This window comes from Propithecus coquereli, unplaced genomic scaffold, assembly GCF_000956105.1.
Source record: "Propithecus coquereli isolate 6110/MARCELLA unplaced genomic scaffold, Pcoq_1.0 Scaffold57, whole genome shotgun sequence".
Lineage (NCBI taxonomy): Eukaryota > Metazoa > Chordata > Mammalia > Primates > Indriidae > Propithecus > Propithecus coquereli.
Window position 1 is genome coordinate 9,109,806 of NW_012151618.1, and position 27,044 is coordinate 9,136,849.

Here is a 27,044-nt window from a genome sequence, read left to right on the forward strand (position 1 = left end):
GTGTGAAGCTGGGGGCCTTTGTGGGCCAAGTTGATGTATATGACCTCAGTTCCCAGTTCTTTACTTTGGAAAACTAACCTGGGATGGGACAGGGCAGGACGCTGACTCCTGACCCCCTCTCGCTTTCTGCCAAGCTGCTTGCTAACCTCCACCAGGGCAGGGCTGTGGGCCCAGCATCTCAGTCTGTCTTTCTGTTGCACTTCGAGTCTATCCTACATCAAGTCTGGCCTCTTCTGTGAAGCAATCTCTCTCTTCTCGAAATATCGAAAGCTGTGTTTTTTTTTACTGTTTGTGTGTATGTTTTTTCCCCTGTAAAAGGAAGTAAGGAGCAGCAAAGCTTTCTTTGGGATTTAATGGAGAGAATTCAAGAAAATATAAATGGTCCCAGAGGCAGATAATCCTTAGAAAGCGATACCAAGAGGTCAGCCGTTGTAGGTATTCGTTTTCCTCTGAGACACATAATCTCTGTCAAAGCAGAAAGGTGTTTATCTCTTTCTCAAGACTCTCCCACCACTCAGTGTTTGTCCTCACCGCGGGTCCCAGGCTCAGGAATTTATTTGCTGTTTCTTTAGTTAGAGTTGGAATTTGTTTGTTTCACATTAAGCCTGTTACGGTTTGTTTTACGATCATTTCTTTCTTTAAATGGAACCAGTCCTTGAAGGCTGCCAAGCCATCTCCTAGATATGCCTTCTGCAGACCCGATCACACTGTGCCACCTTTCTCACTAGGGCCTCTCCCACCTTTAGTATTGCTCAGGGTCCTCTCCAATATCTTTACTTCTTTTGAAAGTCTGAACTCTGGAACTAGGCACAGCCCTTGAATAATGGTTGTGTCCTTAATGAAAAGGATACAACTTTTTGGTTTCCACGTATTAATTTAACGTCAAACCACCATGCATAAAGTTCCAGACTGTTAGCACCGAGGCCACAAAGAACCATCGGTTTCCTCTGCTACAAGGGAACTCTGAGGGGGCATGAGGATGATGATGATAGATAAATTATCAATTTTAATGAGTGCTTGTATTAATCATGTCTTTTCATTCTATATATATATTTTTTTGAGACAGAGTCTCTCTTTTGCCCAGGCTAGAGTGCCGTGGCGTCAGCCTAGCTCACAGCAACCTCAAACTCCTGGGCTCAAGCAATCCTGCTGCCTCAGCCTCCCGAGTAGCTGGGACTACAGGCATGTGCCACCATGCCCGGCTAATTTTTTCTATATATTTTTAGTTGTCCGATTAATTTCTTTCTATTTTTAGTAGAGACGGGGTCTCGGTCTTGCTCAGGCTGGTTTCGAACTCCTGAGCTCAAACAATCCGCCTGCCTCGGCCTCCCAGAGAGCTAGGATTACAGGCGTGAGCCACCGCGCCCGGCCTAGTCTATATTTTTGATGCTTTGGTATCTTAGGGCCTTGCAGACTCTGGGAAGACTGCCCTTCTGGGGCTAGCTAATTCCTACAGATGACAAGCGCCCTGCCTACAGTATGCCTTTCATATGCAAACCAACCAAGCAGAGCCCACACCCTAACCAAGCCTTACCAGGCTCTTAAACTTCCAGCCACTATCCCCCTACTCCAATCATCCCAGGACCAGGTACTGGACAACTAGGGACAGCCCCTATGCCCAGCGCCCTCTGTAATCATTCAGACCAGTCAATCCTAAACCCGCTCACCCTGCCCTGCATGTTCCTTCATGTGCAAGCCACGATAGAGGCTCTTGCCCATGTTTTCCCCTCACCCCCTTGACCGACCCTTGTGCTTCCCCGTGTGGTCCCCTGCAGGGCGTGCCAGGGATCCTGTTTCTAGGGGTTTGTCAGAACAGTCGTTCCCCCTTCTCTGGGGTTTCCAACTTTCAGTTACCTGCGGTCGACTGTGATCCATAAATATTAAGATACTTTGAGAAAGAGAGAGACACCACATTCACATAACTTTTATTACACTATATTGTTACAATTGTTCTATCTTATTGTTGTTAATCTCGTACTGTGACTAATTTATAGATTATAAACTTTATCATAGGCATGTATATAGAGGAAGAAACATAGCATGCATAGGGTTCAGTATTATCCGAGGTTTCAGGCATCCACTGGGGGCCTTGGAATGCACCCCCCGAGGTTAAGGGGGACTGCTGTATCATGAACTTCTTCCTTCATGATAGTCATTTCTGTATCTGTGTGACTTACAGTGCCTGGTTAAAACAAATCCTGGCACCATTAGAACAGTACTTACTATGTACCAGGCACTTCATGCTTTATGTGGATTATGACATTTAATGGTGGCAAGGGCAATACAGGGCAGGAACTGTCACCTCCCTGGCTGTAAGGCTGCAGAAACTGAGGCTGAGGGAGGTGCAGTGAGTTGCTCAGAGTCCCACTTCTAGCACAGGGCAAAGCCAGGATATGAACTCACATAGTTTAATTCCAGAACTCACACTGTTATCCTTTTTTGTTTTTCTGCTTCTCTTTTGTGCCAAAAGAATTCCTCCTTGGTTGTTCTCATAGAGGGCTTCCATTAAATTAGGCAGTGTGAAAAAACAAGGTATACATAATAAAGTAGTGGGACTGATCTACTCTGAAATTAGTGTTTTCCTTCACATGAGCCCCTTTAGCTGACCCAGGTTGTCACTGCCCAGACATTTTACAAAATTCTCTTTTGCAGCTGCATCTTGATTTGGGTTAGAAGTCACAAAAGAAAATCAGTCTCATGATTACCCATAATTTTCCCTCATTTCCGACCAGAAGTATTATGCCCCCTTTGCTTCACCTTACTTATTTCCAAATTGCTTTGGCTCATTTAAAAAATAAACAAACAAATAGCAAAACTTACTGCAAGAGCACAGAGTCACTATCATTCAAGATGTCTGAGTAATTAAGCCATAAATTGCAAGGCATTCCATATGTGTTCTGAGCAGCAGCCTGCGGCTGGAACTAATATCTGGCTTCCACGCTATCTACTTGGAAGAGGGCTACGCTTACTCAGATGTCTCAGTTTTGAGGGTTTGAGGGGAGCAAGCAAGCAAGCAGACGCACCTTATTCTTCGCAACACGATTTATGCCTCAAATGAGTCAGCTGAACAAATGCCTGCTAAAAAGTTCTGGGAGTGGCATCGCTAGGAACCAGAAAAGAGATCTTTCTTTTGGACTAAGTCAACAGAGTCACACCCACAAGGAGAGCTATCAAATATCAGATGAGAGGGGTCAAGTGGCATTATAAGGTGAGAGCTGAGAAGGGAGAAACAGGGACAACCTCCATGACTCAGACAAACACTGAACTTTGCATTTCAGAAAGAATGAGGGTTTGGTCGTTGTCTTCTTTTTTAAAAATCTCTTCTTTTCAGCATTCCTTGGGGTTTCTCAGAGGCTTAAGGGTTTGGGAAATTAAACTGATAAAATTTTAAGAATTAAAGAACAGGGAGCCGGGTGTGGTGGCTCACGCCTGTAATCCTAGCACTCTGGGAGGCCCAGGCGGGCGGATCGTTTGAGCTCAGGAGTTCGAAACCAGCCTGAGCAAGAGTGAGACCCCGTCTCTACCAAAAAAAAAATAGAAAGAAATTATCTGGACAACTAAAAATATATGCCTGTAGTCCCAGCTACTCGGGAGGCTAAGGCAGGAGGATCACTTGAGCCTACGAGTTTGAGGTTGCTGTGAGCTAGGCTGATGCAACAGCACTCTAGCCTGGGCAACAGAGTGAGACTCTGTCTCAAAAAAAAAAAAAAAGAGTTAAAGAACACATAAGAGGCAGAAGGATTAGAAGAGAACAAGAAGAAAAGTAGAAAGTATGGTAGGAACCCTCCTACGTAAAGGTACTGGGAGTAGCTTCTAAGTGTAGACGTAGGATCTTTCTGACTGCGGAACAATCCCGAAAAAGGACTGTGAAGTGAGCTGAGACACGAATCCCAGGGGCTGGGGAGTCAGAGGCCATACAGAGAGCAGAGGCAGCCAAGCCAGGGTGTGCATGGAGTTTTGGGTGGAATTGAGAAGATGTGTATTAAGAAAATGCTGACGCTGTGAGTTAGCTGGGAAAGATACTAAGTACACAATTTTGCCATTTTATTATTTCTAAAAGATGAGCTTATGAATTACTCCTTTGGCTTTCATAAAACTTCGCTTTTTATGGAAGCTGAATGCATGGAGATGTGCAATTACAAACATGGTGGGCCTGAGCAGAGAGCCACCATGATGCATCTCAGGGAGTGCACATTTTGTGCGACTGTGGCACACTACCACCACCTAGTGGCAGCACACTAGCATGCAGTCAGCGCAAATAGAAAATTGGAATCAAACAAACAGGCCTTCAGAGCTTAAAGAAGCTGAGAAATTATCAGGCCCAGTAGTTTTCAAATAGATGGTACATCAGAATCACCCATGGAGCTTTGAAAAAAATACGTCTTAAATTTATTGAACCAGAACCTCATGGGGATATAGTCCAGGCCCACATAGTAGTTTGAACACTATGAAATTGCCATTTTTGTAGGTCAAAGAAAATGGTCAGTTTTGTATGGTAAATATTTTAACCAAGCTCCCTGAAGACTCTGACTTCCTCTCGTTAAGAACCACAGATATACTCTAGTTTTCTGCTTTTGGAGATCACAAAAATGAAGCTTAGAATGTTAAATGACTTGTCCAAGATGCCACGGCTGGTGTCAGTGCTGGGACTGCAACGCCAGCACCCTGATTTTGAGTCCAGTGCCCTCTCCCTTACAGATCTCTTCTGAAGCGTTGGACTGACAGACTGACGGCACTCAGGCTCTGTTTCCTGACACAGAGTTCCTGCATGCCCATCTTTTGTTTCAATTTCCACTGTCTCAAAGACATCTCTCCAGGGTTTCTTCAAAGTGCCTTTCACTGGGTTTTATTTCTAATATCTGCCTTCCAATCTCTGGGAAATTCTATTCCCTAATACTGCTTAAAAAACAATATGGCCGTACACTAGGAATTTGTTCATAGACTCCACTAGGCTGGAGCTCCCCAGGACTGGGACCAGGACATCCACGGTGTTCAGGAGAAGGCTCATTCCAGGCTGCAAGTGCTGAGTGCTAGAACCTCAGGAATTCTGTTGTTAAATCCAGTTACTAAATATAACTTATTAAAAATTAACTAACTCATCATCCCATCTGATGTTAAAAAACATACTATTTTATTATTATTTTACTGTTATCTATGTTTTTTGGGTTATTTACATCAATTATATCTGAATGGTAGAAATACTATGTAATAGTGTGCTACTACTGTACATCTCTCCTCCACTTTGTATTCAGGCATGTTTAGTAGCTTGACAATGGCCATGTGCAGGCAGTATTTGTACCACAGAAACAGGCAAATGCTACAAATAAGGGATTGTGCATTATTTTGCTTATTGTCTAGAATTAAAAAGTGACAAAGAAGGCTGGGTGGAGTGGTTCACTTCTGTAATCCTAGTACTTTGGGAGGCCGAGGCTGGAGGATTGCTTGAGGCCAGGAGTTCAAGACCAGCCTGAGCAAGAGCAAGACCCCATTTCTACAAAAAAACAGAAAAATCAGCCAGGTGTGGTGGTGCACACCTGTAGTCCCAGCTACTCGGGAGGCTGGGGCAGGAGTATTGTTTGAGCCCAGGAGTTTGAGGTTGCAGTGAGCTATGATGATGCCACTGCACTCTAGCCTGGGTGAAAGAGGCAGACCTTGTCTCAAAAAAAAAAAAAGTGATGAAGAAAATAATAATAATAATAATGCAGATTAAACTCATATGTCATATCTATAGCTATCACATTATGAATAGCACATAAAAACGAAGGAAATATCCTTTCAGTATTTGAAAACTATTAACTTCAGCAAAGAAGTTGTTCACATCATCACTGATAAATGAGTGAAGTCCCCAAAATTGCCTTTGTTGTTTCACTTTCTTCTTATTCATTAATGTCAATGAAATATCAACCAACATTCATGTTGGAACGATATAGTCTATCGTCCACTGCAACCACAGGTATGGATGTGAGAGTTCAGCAGAAACCACCGAGAACACTCAGTGAAAATCATTTCTCTCTATGAAATTTACAAAAGAATATTGTATATTTTATTACTGTTGGTAAATTGAGTGAATTGTGTGAAATCAGATCGGTGGAATAGACAGCAGAGTTACGCACATACATACAGACACTTTTTGTAGCCAGAGCGCCTGTTGCTCAGCACTTACCAGCACGGGGTTCGATGGGGCCCAGTCCTCGCTGGGTCCCCAGTTCCCCGCTGGGTTGTCTGCATGAATCTGCCCGACCCTGGATGTGCATTTACCCGACCTTGTGGTTTGGCCTTCTAGAGCCCCTGCACCTTTACCTTTACCCACACGAGTTCCAAAAACTTTAGCTGAATGTTTTGTTTTTTTTCTTTCTAGAACAGAATATATCTTGACCCACCGCCCATTTCCAGCCTTATCTCCTCCCGTGTTTTCTTGCTCAATGACAGGCACCACCTTCCCCCCGTCACTCAAGGCAGGAAGACGGGCTTCATCTCATCAATGCCTCCTCCCCACCCACATCTAAGCAGTCACTGAATTAGGCCGCTTCTCACCACCTTCCTATAATATTTCTCCAATCCATCTACTTTTCTCCACCTTTACTGTAATTTTCTTCAGTTCCCATGTCCATCATCTCTGGAATTGGTTATTATACAGCCTCCCACCTGGTATCTCTGCATCCATCCTCACTTCCTCCAATCCATGTCCCGTAGTCACTACAGATCTCTTTCTAAAACAAACTGACCACGTCAATTCCCTGCTTCCCGGCCCTCGAAGGTTCTCTACGGTGACCAGGCGATGACCACCTGTCCAGGCATCTCTCTCCCATATTCAATCCTCTTCTCAAAGTCACATTCTGGCCGAGCCTAAACTCCCGCGCTCACAGTTCCCCAAAGGAACCCTCTCCCCGCCACTTTCTGGAAACTCTCTCCTTCCCTTCAGGATTCACTGAGATACAGTCACTTTCTCTGGGAACCTTCTCTGAACTTGCCCTCCCAAAGCTGGTTGAAGAGCCCCTCCCATGTGCACTCTGAGAGCCCATATGGATCCTCTCGTGGCCCTTGCCTTGCTGAGCTATTTATCTCTCTCTCCCACAGACTGCCTTGTTTCTTTGTTTCTAGTAGCTCACCCAACACTTAGAGAAGTCAACAAATTCTTATAGAGTGAATGACCGGAGGAAAAAACGATGGCAGGGATAAAAACAATGGTGACAATCCTATGCTAAGCACCTACTCTATACTAACCACCGTGTAGGACTCTTTGCAAACATTATGTGCAATTCACAGCAACCTACCATTTGCAAAGTAGGTATTTTTATATCTGCTTTTAGCAAATGAGAAAATTAAAGTGAAGAGAGGTTAAGCCACGTGTCCAAAGTGTCATGTGGCAGGTAAAGGGTTTGAATTCCTGAATCGCAGGTGCATCTTATTCCAAAGGCCATAGACTTCTTTGTTTATTTATCTTGTTTTATTTGAATTTTGTTTTTTTTTTTTTTTTGGAGATGAGGGTTTTGCCCTGTCACCCAGGCTGGAGTTCAGTGGTACAATGATAGCTCACTGTAGCCTCGAACTCCTGGGCTCAAGCGATCCTCCCATCTCAGCCTCTCGAGTAGCTGGGACTACAGGTGTGTGCCACCACATCCTGCTAAATAAGGCCATGGATTTTGTAATGCACCACCTAAAAAGTACTGAGACACACATGTAGGGCAGATCCAACCAAAAAACAGATAGATAAACAACAAAACAAAACAAACAAGCAAAGAACAACTTTTTGGTTCTGTAGTCAAAGTTCCATACCAGGTTTCTATATAGGTAGGAAAACACTCATTTGCTAGATATACTTAAAAGGCTTTGAAATATACATGGCACTTCCTATTGGAGTTATTAATAGTTTTGCCCGAGAGTGTGGGCAGGCCCTCTGCTGGCCTGTGGGTGTGGCTGGAAGGTGCTCCGGGCATCTGACTCTGAGGGGGTCCCCTCCTGCGTGGGGCTCCTTCTCAGCGAAGCACAGGCTGAAATGCTGATCTGATGTTTGGTCTTTTGACAATTTTCACTTAATGAATTGATTCCTACAGTTCATTAACATACCCACTTCCACTTCTGTATACACATATGTCTTAATTAGCTGCTCATTGGCTGTTTAATTACAAGAAAACAGCTGACAGCTGCCTTGCTGAATTCTAATGGCAGACGCTTTGGAACGGCTACACATTTGCTTTTGACAACCAAGATTTATTCATAACTCTGTGATTTATTGTGAATGCTCATATGCCTGCCCAAATTATTGTATTTTCCAATACAACGAAAATTTCGGAATTTGGAGGATTGTTGAAGGGGGCGTATGTCTACTTTGGATTCTATTTCTGAGGCTGAGAAGAGCAGAGAATCCTGTATGTAAGAGGATGCATTATGTTACAATTTTATTTGTCCTGGGAACTTTCTGTTGAGAGTGTTCAGAAGCATGGGGGTGAGGAAGAAGAAATACCTTTGGATAAATGTGGGCAGAAAATAAAGTATCTGATACAGGGGGAAAAGAGGATAACTGTCAATGTAATTTTGTTGAGGAGTAAAGAAAGGGTATGCGAAGATTAAAATCAGGGAGAGGAAGAGGCAGAGGAAATGATAAAATTGGTGGGGAGGGAGCAGGAATAAGAGTCTGCAAAGAAGCAAACGAGGAAGAAAATTTGTTCTTTAAAAAGAACACGCAGCCTCATTCACAGGAGTTAGCTGGTATAGCCCCACACTCATACATCTGGCAGCAATAAATCACGAAAATTCAGATCTCCTGAACTACTCTCTTGTGCAATAATGACTGGCCTCCCTCTAGAATTGTATGCACAAATGATCTCTGATTAAAGCAGAACTCATGTGTCACATCCAGTAAGTGTAGACGTCTGCTTTTGACTATGCCTCGCACTCAGATCCAATCCGAGGGAACACGTTGGGCAACGGTCATTCCCAAGCTAGCATGACAGACCTGTCCCGAGCCAGGCACTACGTTAGGGCCCTGTCTCCAACACGGCCTTGAGCCCAGTGTCTTCCGTGAGCTAAGGAAGGGCAGTAGTTACTGAGACACGATTAAGACGGAAACAAATAAAAAACTTTAAAAAGTCTGAATCATCTTGGTGCAAATTGGGGTTTCATACATCCCTACCACTTGCATTTCATCCTAGGACTGGAAGATTTAGCTGAACAAAAATTTCTGCTTATCGCCTGAAACTCTGACATCATAAGGATGCAATACCAGCTTATCCTACCCCAAGACTAATTTTCATTTTAAATGGCTAGCTCTAATACTGCAGCCAGGTGTTATAAAGCATTACAATAAAAATGTTGATCATGAATATATCAATGCTGAAAAGTAGACAGAATTGTTTCAGGGCTAGTGACATCGTACAACTGAAATAAAAATATTAAAATCCTCTAAAAGAAAATTTGGGCCTAAAAGGAACATTCATGGAGATTTCTTTTTAACCTAAAACATAAAAAGCTCCAGAAATTGCTTTAACTATTTCAGGGGAAAAAAATATAAACTATATACTCTAGATATTTTTTAAAAGGCTTTCTTGTTGTCAATTTAAGAAATTTTGTTAATGCAAAGAAATTATTCCAAATGTTGTCTTTACTGGGTAGAAGAGGAAGCTTTGCATAGGACATCATCTTAAATGTATTGATTGATGACTAAATATTTGACAAGTAAATGTTGCTCTGTTCCTAGACTTATTAAGAGCAAAGGGTCTTAAACCCAATCAGAAACCAATTCACTAACCTCAATACTGGATTGTACATTATCATTAAGAAACTTATAGTTAAAACTGCAGAGTCAAAAAGTCTAAAAGCATGAAAAATCTTTTTTGTGTGTGTGTATCTTGAGATAAATTTTTTATCTTCATTATTTGAGCAGCCACTATATCTCATGACAAAGTTATGAACTGAAGTTGAATGGCAAACACAATCCTTTCTCAAAAGAAAACCTTAACCAATGATCATCTTTCTCTTAATGCTTCACATTTATAGTCACTTTGAAGACTGAACCTTAACCCTAACATCTACAACCTATAGTGTTATTTCTGCTGGCATGTCCCATGGCCTGGTCTCTCTCGCCTGGCAGGCCTGCCTCAGCTTACCCGATACTCCTTCTTTGTGCTCACCCAAGGCTGGAACTAAATTTTGTTAACTCCTTACAGGCCTGGATTCTAACATATGTTCTTCTGAAATGCAATATCCAGGGCTTGAGCTGTGCCAGTATGTTGTTCCTTTGTTCTTTCAAAAGAACAAGTAAAATATAATAATAAAAACCGTGGCAACACGGAGTCCTTAAAAATTTGTGGATGGCATGCCTGTCTACCCTGATCAACACTTTCAACACTATGCGCAGAAAGTGAGGCTTTGCTTCAGTCAAACTCGGTTACGTGCTGTTCCCTGAATACAACAAGACTGCCCTATTTCCAAGCCTTTGCCTCAGCCATTCCTCGCTCTCCCTCCTCCCCAGCCCAGAATGCCCTCCCAGTCCTCCTTCACTGGGCAAATCCTTCTCCAGCCCCAGCCCGCTGTTGGTTCCTCCTCTGTGAAACTCTGCTAGGCCACTCTCCTTTAAGCCACCTAGATATGCTGCCTAGTGGATATGTGCTTCTTGCGTATATCACAGATTGTGGCCTTACTCTATTATTTAGTTCTTGCATTGCTATTTAGCTCTCCCTACGCCAGCCTCATCTCTACGACTAGACCATAAACTGCTGGAGGGAAGGATTAGGTCTTAACACAGTGCCTGGCCCCAAGAGAATGTTCGTATTGTTGTTGTTTTTATTGGCAGATTCTACATAACAAATTGCACATGGTCACAGCAAATAGGACTGGACCCACAGATGTCCAGGAAATAATATCTGACTGTATAGAGCAGCATTACCAAGCCACTAAGCAGTTTGGCTAGTAATGACAATAACAACAGCCAGCACTTAGGAAGTGCTTGTTCCGAGCCTGGCACTCTTCTACGTGCTTTACTGAAATGCACGTGATAACCCCACGAGGCAGCTACAATTGCTATCCTCATTTTACAGATGGGGGAACTGAGGCACAGAGCGGTGGAGTAGGTGCTCAAGCTGGTAAATAGCAGAGCTGGCATTTGAAACCAGGCAGTGCGGTCCCAGAGTCAGAGCGTAAGGATGGCACAAAACGGTCTCTCTACGCATAGTAAAGGTGATAGGAGAGGCTGAGCTGGGAACGAAAGTGCTTCCCAAATATCTGCCATTTTTGCTGTTCATGTGCAATGTTTAAGAAATATGTGGTAAAATAATTATTTCAGTAATTAAACAGGTTCTCCGGTTTCTTATGGTTTCAGGTTGTTGATTTTAAAATGCAATTTAAAATACATTCACAAAATGATCAGCTCAGAAAATGACTCACTTTTTTCCCTCTCATTAGATATTTATTTGATATGTCTAATTAGAAATTTTCCTTATGTCTGAGTCTACTGTCCCAGAGATAAATGATTTACAATTAGTCATGATATAACCACCTTCACCTGGTTAGAACATGATAAATAATTAGCACCGATGGCAAAAAAATAGAAGTCTCTTGACTTTACCATAACTAGGAATAAAAATGTTAGTTACAGCAGAGAGAAACTATAATGCATAATAAATAGTACATGCATCAAATATGAACATACAACATGGCACAAGTTTCTGACTGGGCATAGTCAGAAATTACATTTTAATTGTTTTGTGGTTGTCATTGTGTAAAGTCAATCGAGCAGCGGAACAGAATCACAGATAACTGCAAAACCAGTTTGCCATTGAGGCTATATTCGGACGAGATCTAGAAAAGAACTTAGAAATACGACAACTGGGGAAAAATAGCCGCCCTTCATTTTCTTATGGTTTTTTGTCATTATAAATATTAGGGGTAGAAAGAGAATGCACGTTGTTTGTGCCTCGGCAAACACAGCGGTACTCAGACACTCGATTCCGGTTTTACTTAATAGCATGTTGTTAATTTTCCAGGTTGTTTGGGGTATTTCACGTGAAGTAACCCCTACGCTGCTCTTCCCCCAGACTCAATTCCTCGACAATCACTTGCACTTGCCATATAAAACTACAGGTAGCATTACTGACAGACTCAAAGGAAGTGATGAGTTCTTTGGGCAGAATGAAGGGACAAGTAGTGAACTGGTGTCCAGGATGCAGCCTAGGAACCTGTTCATTTATGAAAACACCGAGGTGACATGCAATGCACAAAAATCACGTTTGCTTAGAACTAGTAGGCGAGCACTGCTGTCTATATACCCTTCACGGAGAAAGGTGACGGCATTTCTACCGGGGTCCCAGCTTTGGAGGGGTGAACACAGAGTAGGTGAGGGTGAAAGGCAACAGCTGCCCAGACACGTCAGCCAGATCAACTCCAAAATCAAGAGGGTGACAGCTGCCGTGGGTAGATCACGCGTTTCCTTACATCCTAGGATGGGGATGGGCCAGGCAGCTTATTTCATTTTGTTTTATTTTATTTATTTAATCAGTTAATTAATTTTGAGGAGGGGGGCAGATTGAGGAAGTAACATAGCATAACTTTCTTTTTCTTGATAATCAAGAACTTGAGGCCTCGAGGGTTACCATAGAGATGAATAATTCAAAATCCCCTTTAAATAGCAAGCTCACCACTCCTTAGGTGATTTTTTAAAAAAAATGTATTAAGTGCGTTTGCTGGTGTGCAGACATCTCAAGCTTCAATAAGATGGAATCACAGGAAGCATTTGTACATGTACAAATTAGTAAATGTTATGATGATTAATAGTAAAACAAAGAATTAAGGAAATTATGAGGTTAACTTCCTCGAAGTCTCTCAGTAGTTATTTGTGTCTGTAGGTGATTTTGTATTTTATGACATTGTATTCTCTCATTTCGCTAAAGGAAAGCTACCCAGATTCATGGATTTTATTTTTTTGCCTCATCCTCCAAAAGCCTTAGGGTTAATTCCGGCCTGGTTGTACCAGTCGGCTGTCTCAGAGGCCTCCTGCATGTGTAAGTAGCTTCTCTCCTGTTTATTTTGCACTGTTTTATCCTGTAACCTGTCTCAAGGCCCTTCCAATATAAGCATGAGGATTTAAATCTTAATAAATTGAAATTTGAATAATAGGCAATCTGGGTGTGGGGGAGGTCTTGAATTATTAGGATAAACGTCTCCATTTCCCAGTTGCACATTATGCATGTGCTGTATATATTGCCCCATGATCAAGGTCAGTAATAATAAAAATAGGACCAAAAGCAATAATGATATTATTTAGATTTAAATAGCGCTTTTCCATTTGTAAAGACTTTTATTTATAGCTTCTCATTTTATTCTTGGAATAGTCCTAAAAAATAGGAGGAACACGTGTTATGCCCACTTCAGAGATGAAGAAACTGAGTCACAAAAAGATTAAGACATGCCCAAAACAATATGGAAAAGTGGTGGCACCAGCACTAGAATGCAGTTCTTCCTAACAGCCTTCCCATAATTTGGCCAGATGTATTAACATCTGTGTGCCAACAATAAGACTCAATCACATTCCAATTAAACTTATCGGAAATACCTTTTTATAAAGCTTATAGCATCACAGAACTCTGGAGTCATCTTTTTTTTTTTTTTAAAAAAAAAGATAACCAACAAGATTGCTCATCAATTCAATCAACTCTGAGATTGAAAGTGACAAACATAAACAACGCTCAAATATCTTTCTCTAATCTCCTGTTATTTTGAAGGAGTAAAAAAATATAGAACATCCTTGATTGTAACTTAACACCAAAATATTTATTCTGTCCTGTCAGTTCTCATCACTCAAAATTCCAGGGAGTTGAAGTTTTAGACATAGTAGAATGAAAAAATAAAAATCACAAGGATACATCCTAACATTAATAGAAACAACAACAATTAAAAAGGCTTACCTTGCAGCCTTCACATGTAATGACACCATAATGGATTCCTGATGATTTGTCTCCACAGATCTTGCATGGAATAATTTCAATTTGAGCTGCAACAGAAGCACGCAACCAGTTAATTACATTTTCTTTTAAACACCTTATAAAAGCGTTCCCTGATCAGCATTTGTATAGTGAAAACTAATAACCTGCTAAACATTATACTGCATTAACTATTCATTGCTGAACTGTGAGGGTCCCCCTAGAGCCCTGGACTAAATTATGGCTGCTCGTTATATAATAGCTTTCGGGTTATTAAAATGGGTCATTTGAGAAGGTGTTTAAGAACCCACAAGAAGACTGGAATCAGCATTTCAAAGCCTTCAAGAACTAGAGAGCGCGCAGTTTAGGCCTCAGAGCAAAGCAGATACCAAAATGTTTCCTCCGATCTCATTTTCCATCATTATTTTTAAAAGGTCATAAATCTGTCTTGGCTGAGCACTGAGCACTGTAGCTGGACTGCTAGAGGACTGGCAGATAGAAATACACTCCAGAAAGTCACGTCTACTTAGGAAAATGATTCAATTCAAAATATTAATAAGTTATGTACAATGGTAAGAACTCCTTACTCATCTTTGTTTCAATTAACATAGCTGCTGTGTGTTATAAAAATTTGTCCATTTTGCATATGATCAAAACCATTCAACCCTAAAGTTAACGTCCTATCTGGATTTAATAATGATGAATCCTGACAAATAGGATATGTTGCTTCCGAGTTCTTTATATTGGAAATTGATTTCCTGGGAAAGTGTGCCTGTGTTTCTACCTAATTGATTACTTAAAGATGCCTCATGCTGGAAGAGTAGCCAAATAATTAACATATATTACACCAAAGTTCTCAAGTATGATAAAGCACATTTCCAAGTAAACACATTGTATCTTGAATAGAGTTAAAAAGAGCATAATTCAGGATTAAAAAAATAACTTAGGGAATAGAATAATTAGGCAAAAGAAGGTGCTTGGATCACCTATTAAACAGAATTTATACGTGAAATAAAGACCAACGCTGAGCTGCACAGACCAGATGGCAACGATCACCAGTTTACCTGGAATGTTCCATTATGCTAAGTTTATTTTCCATGGTTTTCACTACTGAATATCATGTCAGATTATTTATTAAATTACACACACAAACACAATTGCAAGTGTCCAAGTCTATTTCATTTTTATACAGCTCTACCTAGCCCCATGTCTTATGCAGAGCAATGACTTTGTCCAAGGAATATGGTGCATGATGTAAGTAACACATATACACACGGTCCCCACTTTCTTCTAATGTAGTCCCATACCCTGGGATAATTCCACAACCACTTACTTTGGATTTGATGTGATGTCATATTCAATACTTAGGGCACACGTGAAACTACTGGATTTAACCTCATTATAAACCATGTGTACAGCTAACTCCCTTTCCCGGGGCCTAGTATAAGTACGGTGGTGACTTTTAGGGAGAGGAAGCTATTCTAGAAGGAGGGTCTTTTTCTTAACAATAATTTTTTACTGCTGGCATACTGAATTTCTTTGCTTGTCCAGATTTAGAGATTATTCAAAATCTCACATCCAGTGTATTTTCCATAATTTGGAGGCCTTCTAATAGCCCAGTCGTGGTGACTTGGTATACTAATAGGTATATTCTGAGTTATGCAACTTAATAAGTTCAAGGTTGCATTTAACAAAAGCTGTCACTTGCAAATCTGCCTCCTCACGTTAGCGCCTCACTTGATTTCTTCAAGAAAAGTTATTTATGAAATATGAAATCTAATAATGTCTCCTACTTAATGGCCCGTCCAATATTTTTAATATAGTCAAGAGAAAGGTTTGTGCCTACTGATTGTCTGCAACTCAAGAGAGAGTTATGCCTAACATTTTTCAGAGGTTCACAAAAGCCAAGTGGAAGCAGAAAAATTCTGAAAGGAGATATCAGCTGAGAGTTATTGCCTGGATTTTCCCCACATGAATTAACTAGTCTATAATGAGAACCGGCCTCCCCCACCCTGACCCATAGGAATGGAATAATTAGGCAACACCAAGTACTTGAACCACCTATTACGTGGAATTTATATGTGAAATAAAGAAGACCTACTTGGAGCTGTTTCTGCTTACGTCTTACCTCAAGCTGTAATCACAGAAATTAGGGATAAATAAACCTCTCTGGGCCCTATAGTTTAAGTCAGCATCAAAACTATCTGAGACAATGAAAGCAACACTAATGCTGAACTTGGGCCTTCCAAGAGTTGGCTTTATTTCCTCTTAACAATGGGGAGATGGAGCATATCTGTTTAGTCCTTTATAAGAATATGAAGGCCCTGGGCAGGGCGTATTGGGAACCCTGAGTCAAACTACATGTGGATCGCACTGCAAACGACACATGGTTTTGCTGCTGTTCCATCCGCGTGGACTCGCAGTGGATTACTAACGAGAAGTGAAGTGTTGAGCTTTAAGGCTAAGACCAAAATGCTGTCTGGCATGGAGGTCTGCTCATGACGGGGGTGGCCTTGGTTCTGGCACTTCTGCCCTTGGAACAGCTCAAGGCCCTTCTTGGGGGGGGAGGTGGGGGTGCGGGTGAGAGCAGTTGCGGCACAGGCCCAGAGTTTGGTGCTGCTATGACACGGGACAGTGGCCCAGAAAGCAGGCATTTGCAGATTGGAGCAGGACACTTCCTCACCCTCCATATAATCCATCAATGCACAAAACGCCTTCCCCATCCCCCTTTTAGTCAATTTACAGAATTCAAATGAATCAATGAGAAAAAAAATGTAGTCAATGCTTTGCAAATTTTCCAAAAGGCAGGCAGTTTAGTCCCGTGAATTTAGGTGTTCAGTCCAATGAGAAGAAAAGGACAAAAATCCCTTTGCCCTTTTCCTCCCATCCCTCAGGCTTTCCCATTTTCTACCAGGCAGTGTTGTGTCTTCTCAAAATAATCTTCTTTTAACACAAATTATGAGTCTTGGCCCATATGTATACTGCACACATTAACTCAGCCGGCGTTTCAAAGGATGAGTTCTGTCAGACACCACTACTGTCAACGTTCACAAGTATATTGATTAAATTAGTCCACATACATATTCATCCCAGCAAAGAGCTTTATTGTGTAGTGGAATATCTGAAGCAAGACGTGCACATATAATCATGAATTGGCTTCACAATGAACAATCTTGCTATGAAAAATTCTAATTTGCCCACATTTTCAGCTCTATTGCCTAAATAATTTGCTCTCTCATGCACCCTATGTAATTCAAGCAGCTCTCCACACCTGCAGAGGCAAATGTCTGCAGTTTCAAGGAGCTGACAACAAGTGGCAGTGGGCGTCAGGGAACCCTGGGATGCCAGCGGGCTAATTAGCCAAGTGGTCCTTGGGCTGGGCTGCCGTTCAGCATTGCACTTCCATAAAAGTTTGCTTATTATTTTTAATTATAATAGGAACAAGAATCCGGGCACTGGCATTCTTAAGACCTCATTTATTCATCGGGACCTAGCTTGCGAGATATCTAGGTTCAGAGAACAATGCCTGTTCTTCCAAAGGATTTTAAAAAAATAACATTATATAAAAGAGGCACCCACTATTTAATTCTGTCGGTGAGTAGTAGGCTCTTGATAATAATCTAATAGGTTTGTAATAATCAATAGTACTGAAAATGTATTTGTGCTTATAACATGTCAGACATCATCTCACTCCTCCAATGCCCCAGGAGGGAGGTATCACTAATTATCGTTGTCGCCATCATCTCTATCTGCATTTTTTAGATGAGAAAATCGAAGTTCAGAAAGCCTCAATGACCTGTCAAAGTCAGAAAGCTAGGAAGTGGTAAGGCTGGGATGTGAACACATTTTGTCTTTTGGTCTAACAAAAGTTTAGGGCTTCCCCCCCACTCCTTCTCACCATACTGTACCGGCAAGCTAAATTACTCTAATAACAAGCATCTTGCTCTTGGTATGCAATCCTAAACCAAAGATCAAAAGACATGCAGGGGTAGGGAACCTGTGGCCTGGGGGCCACATGTGGCCTTCTGGATCCTTGAGTGCGGCCTTTTGACTGAATCCAAATTTTATGGAACAAATCCTTGTAATAAAGGGGTTTGTTCTGTGAAGTTTGGATTCGGTTGCGGGGCCGCACTTGGGGACTTTAAGTAATTTGGTTAAACTTACAACTACACAGGAACGGATGTCAAGAGCCCTTTCTGGGAGTTAGCTGCCTCGTTTATAACGGAAAATAACCCTCAATCTTCTAGGTCTTTCTTCTCAATTTCACAAAATTCCAGGTGAAATTTTGACTTTAAAGTGACCAACGCCATGACTTAACAAGTCTTCAGGCTGGGCAAATTACGTCACCTCTCTGAGCCTCAGTTTCATATTTTAAAATTCAATAATATATCATATACATCACAGCATATATCTGAGATATATATAATTATTTTATATATGTATTCTTCTATAGGCACATCACATAGTTCTTAGAAATAGTCGGCACTCAGTAAATGGTAGTTATTATTATTGTTGTTGTTGATAAGGAATCCTGCCTCCTAGTGAAATGAAATTCTTTCCTCCAGACTTTAAGCTCTTTCCGAAGTGAGGATAGAGAAAAGCTGCTTATCCTCCAAATACTGTGACAGGCAGCTCATATCAGCTACCACAGCAATGCTTTATAACACTGGCGCTTAACTGTTTGCTACAACACAGTGGTGTGTTGCAATCAGTTGCAAGATGTGTCTTGAGGACTTTGTCACTAATAATAGTAAAAAAAAAAAAATTAAAGTTTTTTATTGGTTCATATAAAAAAATAAACTAACATGGACCCAAGGTTACCGCAGTAATATCTTTCCCTCTAGCTCACTTGTACAACATATACTTTCTCGAATTGGACTGAACAGGGTGAGGTTATTGCTGGCTTGCCAGGAAATTGCCAATGGCCAAACCATGGGTACACCTATGACAGTATGTCTGTCACACTTATGAATGTCAAACAATTTGTGTGTCTTGCAAAAACAGTCAAAAACTACCGCTTTAAAAAAAAAAAACTATCTTTTACATAAATCTGTTGACAGTGTTTTTTTTTCCTGGAGTTCTGTGACTACAGAGGACTTTTCACTTGCTGTGTTACATATTTCTCTAATGTTTGAATTTTTTACGACCAGCATGTATTTTGTAAGCAGAAAAACCAATAAAGATTAAAAAGAAAAACCCTAAGGCATTTGATTTTATTTTCAGTAAAATGGCTTGAGTCCTTTGTGGATTAGTCGCTTTATTTTATCCCCAGTTTAAAACTGCTGGGGTATTAAAGGCTTCTGCAGCTGCCCGAATGGCAGTGTGTCAGGGCCGGCCAAGCTATGGTGTCTTCACCTTGTTCCCTCGAGGGACTTCGGGAGTTCCTGGCTTCTAGAATTTCGTGGCCCCGCTGGGTCTGACCCCCTCCTAGTTCCAGGGCTTCTAAAGACAGTTATGTGGTTGTGCCCTGCCCAAAGGAGTCTAGCCAAGGGGGCAAAAGTAGGGGCTGAAATTCACCCCGCTGGGAGCCCTGCTGCAGAGTGGCAGCAGCAGCCTGGAGTGAGGGAGCCTTTTCCCAATGTGTCCCCTCCGACGAGCTCCTTTTTTTCAAACTGTCTTCCCAAGGTGGCGCCCTTCTCTCAAGTGTGCAGAGGTGCTGTGTAGCCAGTGGTGGAGCGTTCAGGGAGAGGAATGCTTTCTCTGCACTGTTACTGCTGCCACGGAAGGCCCCGAACTACCTGTGGCTTGGAGTGGAGTGTGGACATGTTCTCGAGCCCAGGCACATTCAGTGGTCCTCTGGTGCGACGAGGGCCATGTTCCAGCTGCACACTGTGCAAACTCACAGTCAACCTGTTTTGCCACTCTGTCTATGAAGTCTATACAAATACAGCGTGTTTCCCTACTATGGTCTTTCTTCCCTTGATTTTGGATTCTTTCATGACGGTATTTAATCCTAGCTGATCGTCACCAAAACAATGAGACCTCTAATTAGAAAAGCCCTATCCCTTTGGTAAGTAGTCTCACAATCGTTTTTGGCAACAATAGTAATGCCTGAGTTTTTGCAGAGTTCTATACCGTTTGAAAAGTTTTTGTCCTCAGCTTGTTTTGATTTTGGTGCTCACAACATCCCTGAAGGAGGCAGATGGGCATTATTATCCCCATTTTACAGATGTGGAAAATGAGCCTCAGGAGGGTTCACTGGCTGCTTCTTTATGTCTAGATTTCTCAGGGTTTAACTGCAGAAGCAGCCACCATAAAGACAGGCGTGCTGTCTCTTTCCTATTCAGGATTATTTGATGCCTTTAGATTTATCACCGATCTTGGGCTCTCAAGGGGAAACGATACCAGAAAGAAAGAGCTGGGAGTGAATTCAGCTGACAGGTGGAGCCAGCCCTCTGTTCAGCCAGGTCTCTGTTCAACACCCAACTCCCCAGGTGGCCTGGGACAAGTCCCTTTACACTCCACTTCCTCCATCTATAAAATGGGAATACTTCTTACCTCCCGGGCAGGTGGTGGTAAATGAACGCTCACAAAGCTCTTTGAAGATGAAAACCCTACATAAACGAGAAGCTTCAGGAAGCTTGGCATATAATTCTTGGGAGGACCAGGACGCTGTGCCTTTAGTATTCACAACAGGCTCTGCCTCAAAGAGAATTAAAATTACATAGAACTATAAGTTTTATCTGCTAGCTAGACTTACTTAAATTTTGTTTTAAATCGTTGGTTTCCAACATGCCTTTCTGACTATCTTAGTCTCAACTTGAAAGAAAAAGAGCACTTAGAGAAAGAAGTCATCTCTGGATGAGAGCAAAGTCATTGACCTAACTTTATCTCGGTCTTGCTGGGGCATCACAAAGATGGCATTATTGCTGCTTCCTAACATAATAAACACACATGTTACCCTCTGACATCCCAAATCTTGGTATTAAGTTGATATCTGACTCAAATGCTCTGCCAAATTATAGCAATTTTTTAAAAAAAGTTCTATACCTTACTAAATAAGCCGCTTCTTTAAAGCTTTCAACTTGATTATAATTTCTGCTGAAAACTTAACAGCTTTTTAAAAAATCACTTTTCAATAAAAAGTGTTGAATATTCCTGCCAAATACACACACATAAGTATAACCTCAAACCACCAAGAGATCAAGCATTTGCAAACTAAATCTAAAATAAGGCAAAATTGGAGTTTTGGAACTTTGACAATTTCCCTTCAGTCTTCATATATATAAGGCTTAGGTGTACGAGAGTGAAAACCTGGGGCCAGAACGCCCCCTCTGGATTCAGAGAAAGCTGAGCTGTGTGTGCAGGAAATCTCTGAAGATCAAGGAAGCCAGGCACATCTTCTCCTGCGGCTTTCTGCGAATATGCAGGTAGTTCTGACAATGGGAACTGAGTATTAATCCTTTGTAATATGTTTCCATCCCTACTAGATTAAGCTCTCCGGAGAAACTGACTCACATTCCCTGATGCATATGTATATTTGCTAAAAGCCAAATCCAAATGAGCACTTTTATCCCTAGACAGGGAAATTCTGTCAAATCAGAGAGGAAACAGATTTTTCATATAGAAAAACAGTGGGTGGCTTTGATTTTTAGATCTAGTTCTCTCTAGAGTTCTATTTATTACACAGGATTGCACAAAATGCCTAAATGTAAGACAATCAGCTCTTTATTTCTTTTGGTAACTACCTGGTAACCAATTAAACCTTGAGTAAAAAATCTGACCAGCAAGAGAAGCAGCTTCAGTCTACTCATCTTCATCCAGTGGGTCAAATACTGAACAAATTCTTACACAATAAAAGAAGATGTCACTAAGATCAGCAACATGAATCCTTTTTTTTTTTCTTTTTTTCTAATCTGATCTCTCTCTCCCTCCTTTATAAACAGAACATACTTGTTTTTAAGAGATTGTGGGGTTATGTGAAATCAGGGGCTAAGATGAAGGTAACTGGCCATTCGGCCAATTATTCTGAGTTGGAATAAGGTCCCTCTGAGATTCTAGAATTAACTTCATTTTTCAATATATACTCCTTGAAGATTTTCTAGGAGCCCGGGATCAGGAACATCTAACAAAAATCCTTCTCTTGAATCTCTGTGTGGGTTAAATGTCATTTCTTATCAGCAGGAAAGAGAATCCATTTATTTTGCTAAGTGATGAGACTATGCTCAAGGGAACTCCTAATAACTTCTTTCCCAACGGTAGGTGTCCCTTATATAATTCTGGATAATACTAGACAAAAAATGTCATCTGACTCACAGAACTGCATCTAATCTTTTCTTGCGATCAGCCTCACTCTAGATACCAATTCCTTTTTTCCTCTTCACAAGAACAATTACGCCACATTTAGGTGAAGTCTTCCTTTGCTCACAGCTGACGGCAATGGGGTCAGCTCTTTGATCGCTCAAAGTCTGTTTTTCACAACAGAAAAGAACATCTTTAAAACCAAACCAAATCTGGAGATCTTATCTAGTTTCTGCTCAACCAAAGACATCAGAATTACTCTTACTGCATTTTATGAAAAATCTTGCTTTACACAATCACCCCAAAATTCTCACACCTAAGCCCAGGAGAGAGCCGCTCTATTTTCCAGTTGTCTTAACGTCACACCTGATTTCACATAACCCCACAAATTCTTAACAACCATTGATTACTGATGCCAATTGCACAATTTCCATGACCCCCTAACTGCGCCATCACAAAACCCAGCTGGATGAAATAAGAGGTGCAGAAGTGGGTCAAAATAACAAGAATTCAGGTTAAGTCATAAAAGCTTACCAGGCAAAGGAACTCATTGCTTCTTTCCACTAGTTTGGATGTTTTTTTGAAGATCAGTTACTGCTTATTGAATGGTAGATTATGTCATTTAAGAAATATTCCCCAACCAGATAAACTTTGGATTCATGGCAAAAGATTGGAAATAACTTGTAACATTAAACATTGAAAACGCATTTACATCCCTCTATATCAAGCCACAGAAGACTAAAAAGACAAACACATCCATAGTCACGGGAACACTGGTGACACCAAAGCTTTCTTGGTCCACAGATCATTTTAGTGGGTGAGGATGGTTAAGAGGATTATCCTACAGCCCATATCCCCAATCCATCCACCTCTGTGTTGTTTTCCATTTCAAAAAGGTCCCCCTAGAATTAAATTCAGAGAATGGAGCTTTGGACAAGAGACTAGGGAAGGGTCTGGTTTTTATTAAAGATCACAAGCAAATTACTTAGCCTTGCCAGAAACGGAAGCGTAGACGTTGTCTTATTAATCATTTTAAGATTGTAAGATCTTGAAGAATTAGTGACCAGCTCCTGGAAGACAAAATCTACTAGTTTCTCCACCTCCAATTTCCAGGACATAGCCAATAACATCTAAACAATAGATACAGCACGTTCTAAGCCTTCAACTGTATTATAGATGTATTTATGGATTGCAGTTCAATGTTACTTTTTTTTAAATTCTCTTTTATAGTGCTTTTCTGAGACAACCAGTTCAGCCAGGCATAGGAATGACCAAACAACCTGAGGAGTTGTTTTCTGATTCTCTCTCAAAACGCACAGTCTTTGAACTTGTTGATTAAAGAAACATTTCCATTCTTAATCATAATATATAAGCTCAACCAGAAAATGGAGAGCAATATTTGCTGACAGCTGAAGCACAGTTGTTTCTATGCCTGTTCCCAAGGGGAAACAGCAGGAGCTGGTAGCTATTTCTTAGTAGGAAAGAGAAATATAGAAAAAGGCAGCAGAGCCTTGGGGATTTAAGTGGTTGTGAGACATACGGAGAAAAAGTGCTCTGGACCAAGCTAAGAAATTGTCAGATTTATTTTAAGAAGGTCTGACATCTGAGCATCAATTCACACACGATAACATCTAATAAATGTCATTTTTTTTCCAACAAAAGGAAATGTATAGCCTGGATGTTTATCTTGAAGCTACTTATTTTTATGTAAGTCATGCACTAAAGGTGAGGTAAGTACACAGCAGCCATGTAAAGACGTCAAAACAAGGTACACAACACTGTCCTTCCTATTCTAGTTTCAGTTTCGGCTCCTAGAGTCCAAGGTGCTGCTTTTGCCTGCAGAGACAAACATTTCAGATGACATTCTAATGCTGCCCTGCACATACTCCTATCAGCTACCCAGTGTTTGGCAATGTGTGTCATTGTCATTTGAGATAGCTTGAGTGAATGAGCGTGACATTATCACTGGAATAAGTGAATCTTTCTAATTTGCAGTAAAAGTGTACCATTCACACACTTCGGTACTTCAGTATGGCAAGGTTTTGAAATCCATTTCGTAAGTGGTGGCAGCACATTTCACATCGGATGGAAACACACTCTGATTGCTAACAGCTGCTGTGGGCACATCTTACTGTCACAGCCAGAGCTCAGAATAGCAGGTCCTTTTTTAATGCCAATGGCTGCTACCACCTTAAATTGTAACTAACACACGCACAGACATCTCGCGGGTTCACACATACCACAACACACACCACACAATACACCACGCATGCATACACACTACACTCACACACATATCATGCTCCCACATGCCACAGATGCACACTGTAGACACACATACATTACACACGCTCACACACAGGCCCGTCTAGCTGCAAGTCCTACCAACACTTGCCGAGAACCTGCATGACTGGCACCAGCGACACAAAGAGGGTACATAGAACCCACTAGTACACTTAATCTGGTTCCATTAGTTTCACTGCATCTGAATTAAGGCTGAAGGTAAAAACTTTTTAAAAAGGGGAAGAAAGAAGAGAGTTGAATCCAATCTTGAAAGTAAAGTGTAGAGATTCACTTTGCAAACTCGAGAGCCTGGGGTTGAATCCCTGCCCTGTCACTTACTAGCTATGTGAACTTGGGCACTTTCTTAATCTCTCTGTGCCTCAGTTTCCTCACCTTTAAAATGATTCCTACCTCGTTATTATAAGGTACAAGTAAAGTGCCTATAAAGTCAGTGCCTAGCACATAGTAAGTGCTCAATAAATGTCAGCTGCGATCATTACCACCTATCTTGTAAGGATGCAATATTTGGCAGCGGCTGCAGCTAGAGTTGAGGGAACTAACCAGAAGAATGAAGCCCGAGGCAGGAGAGGTTACTATATTCCCCTTGTATAAAGATATGGAGTTGAGCATCTTTGTTTCTAATGCAGTAGCCTAATATGAGAAATAAACTAACCAGGTACAGAACATGATTGAAAGAATCCAGTGTTTCTTTCTAGAGAAAGCCCACAGCGAGGCTGGCATCTTGCAGAGGTGATGAGGGAGGAAGTGGGAGACAGGCCTCACACGCTGAATGTTCTTTTCAAGGTCCAAAGTGAAAGTTCTGGCAGAATACTGACTGGAGCTAGAATACTGTTTCTATACACCTACCCCTGTCTTTTTTTTTTTTTCTTTTGCCTTATTTTAAAAATAATGTTTACCACTATCAAATAGAACACCTTTCATTATAGAAGAGACAGGGCAACACAACGCTAATACTGTGTTGATGGAAAAGAAGAGATTTTTTTTTTCCTTCCAAGTAAACAATTTTAATTGAATGTGCTGGGACAGGGTTGGGTTGTTTTTATTTCTCTCTCTCTTTCTTCGAAAGCCACTATACGTTTGCTTCAAATCAATAGAAGCAAAGCCTGTGGCAGGTAGCTTTCAGTAATGCAAATCTATTTCCTATTGTAACGAATTTTTCAAAACAAAACCTTTTCCATCAGCAAAGCATTTTAGGACCTCAAGCTCCATACATTGTTCCTACTTAGAACTGTCTAAGGTGTTAGACGTCAAGCACCAAGTCCATGGCCAAATCAAAAACCATCAAGACAGTGAGGTTACTTCTGAGGCAGGCCCCCGGGGTGACACAAAAGTGTACTCATCAGACAGGAGCCTTCCGTGTGAGGTGTTGGGGAACCAGTGCCCGCTGGAGGGGCTGGAGTCAACTCGGTGTTCCAGGAAAACCAACCTAACTCCTCCCCGTGACTTGTCCTGATTTTGCCTTCACTGTTATTCACAGACACCTAAAGCAGTCACTGAAAACAATTCCAAGACATGGAGCTCAAAAAACAAAACAAAAAAATTGACGTTTAGGAAAAATCATTTGAATAAATGTGCAGATTTCCAAATGAAAATTCTAACGGGACAGGATTTTTTCAGGTGTGTAACCTTTTGTATGTTTGTTTTAAAAACCGGCCACACCTCAAACATACCAACCCATAATGAGAAGAACGGCTAGCACTTCCGAGGAATTATTATTCATCTAAAATAGCCTTTAAAATATGTCACAAGGATAAGTTTATTCAGCCCTTACCCATGCCCACCCTCCAAAATAAACAGTAATGCTTCTATTGAAGCCAATTGCTTGTTCTTGGAATCAGCTTTTTGAGTGGTCAGTTAGACGAGGTGAACTGATTACCACAGAACTTACCACTGTCAAGAGCAAAGCAGGTAATTCTACCAGAGGAGATCAGTCCATTTTGAACACATTCCCTGAGAGTGAATTAGTGTATCGAACAGAGAAGGATCAAGCCTTTTCTCTCTTCTGGTCTGTTGGGGTAAATGGTACTAAAGAGGTATATTTCATTGTCCAATTAGTGCAGTCCATTTTAGCGTACATCTCTATTTTCCTTTTCTTCTTAATTCTTGACTTTGTGATATTACTAACTAATTTCAAAAAATGCTTTCTTTGGGAACAATTTTATGAATATTCTTTGAGAGCCTATATCAAAGTTCAAGGTACTTTGCAAAAACATAATGTCCTCAACAAGGCAGGTGGGATCTCAGGAATAGTGACAGCAATGACTTTGAAAGATCTGTGTGATTTTTATATTGTATCATCCCAGGGATTTTCCTTAAAGGGGCTTTACAGGAGAGCTCAGAATGGACAAAACCAACCGTTGAAAGTGGTGATCGGGTTGCCTTCAGTCTAACCTGTGCTAGGGAGACACAGGACTGTGGAAACAGCAATCCTGCCTGACACCACAGTTCTCGCTCTTCTCCTAACCTGACAGCTGCGTGGCGTCTCCATAACTGTTGGCATCACCAGGCCCACTTTTTACTCAATAATAACAAAAAAATGAAGGGCAAGAAAGGATTATGTAGGAGAAAATGAAAAACTCCAAGGGC

At 41.2% G+C, this 27,044-nt stretch overlaps 1 protein-coding gene across 1 annotated transcript in view; it reads right to left on the bottom strand.

Moving 5' to 3' along the window:
• Window positions 1-27,044, bottom strand: part of RORA (RAR-related orphan receptor A) — a 97,522-nt gene that overhangs the window by 28,795 nt on the left and 41,683 nt on the right. The window contains exon 2 of the mRNA XM_012658083.1: window positions 13,899-13,984. Coding sequence (XP_012513537.1) covers window positions 13,899-13,984 — 86 coding nt within the window. The remainder of the gene's footprint in view (window positions 1-13,898; window positions 13,985-27,044) is intronic.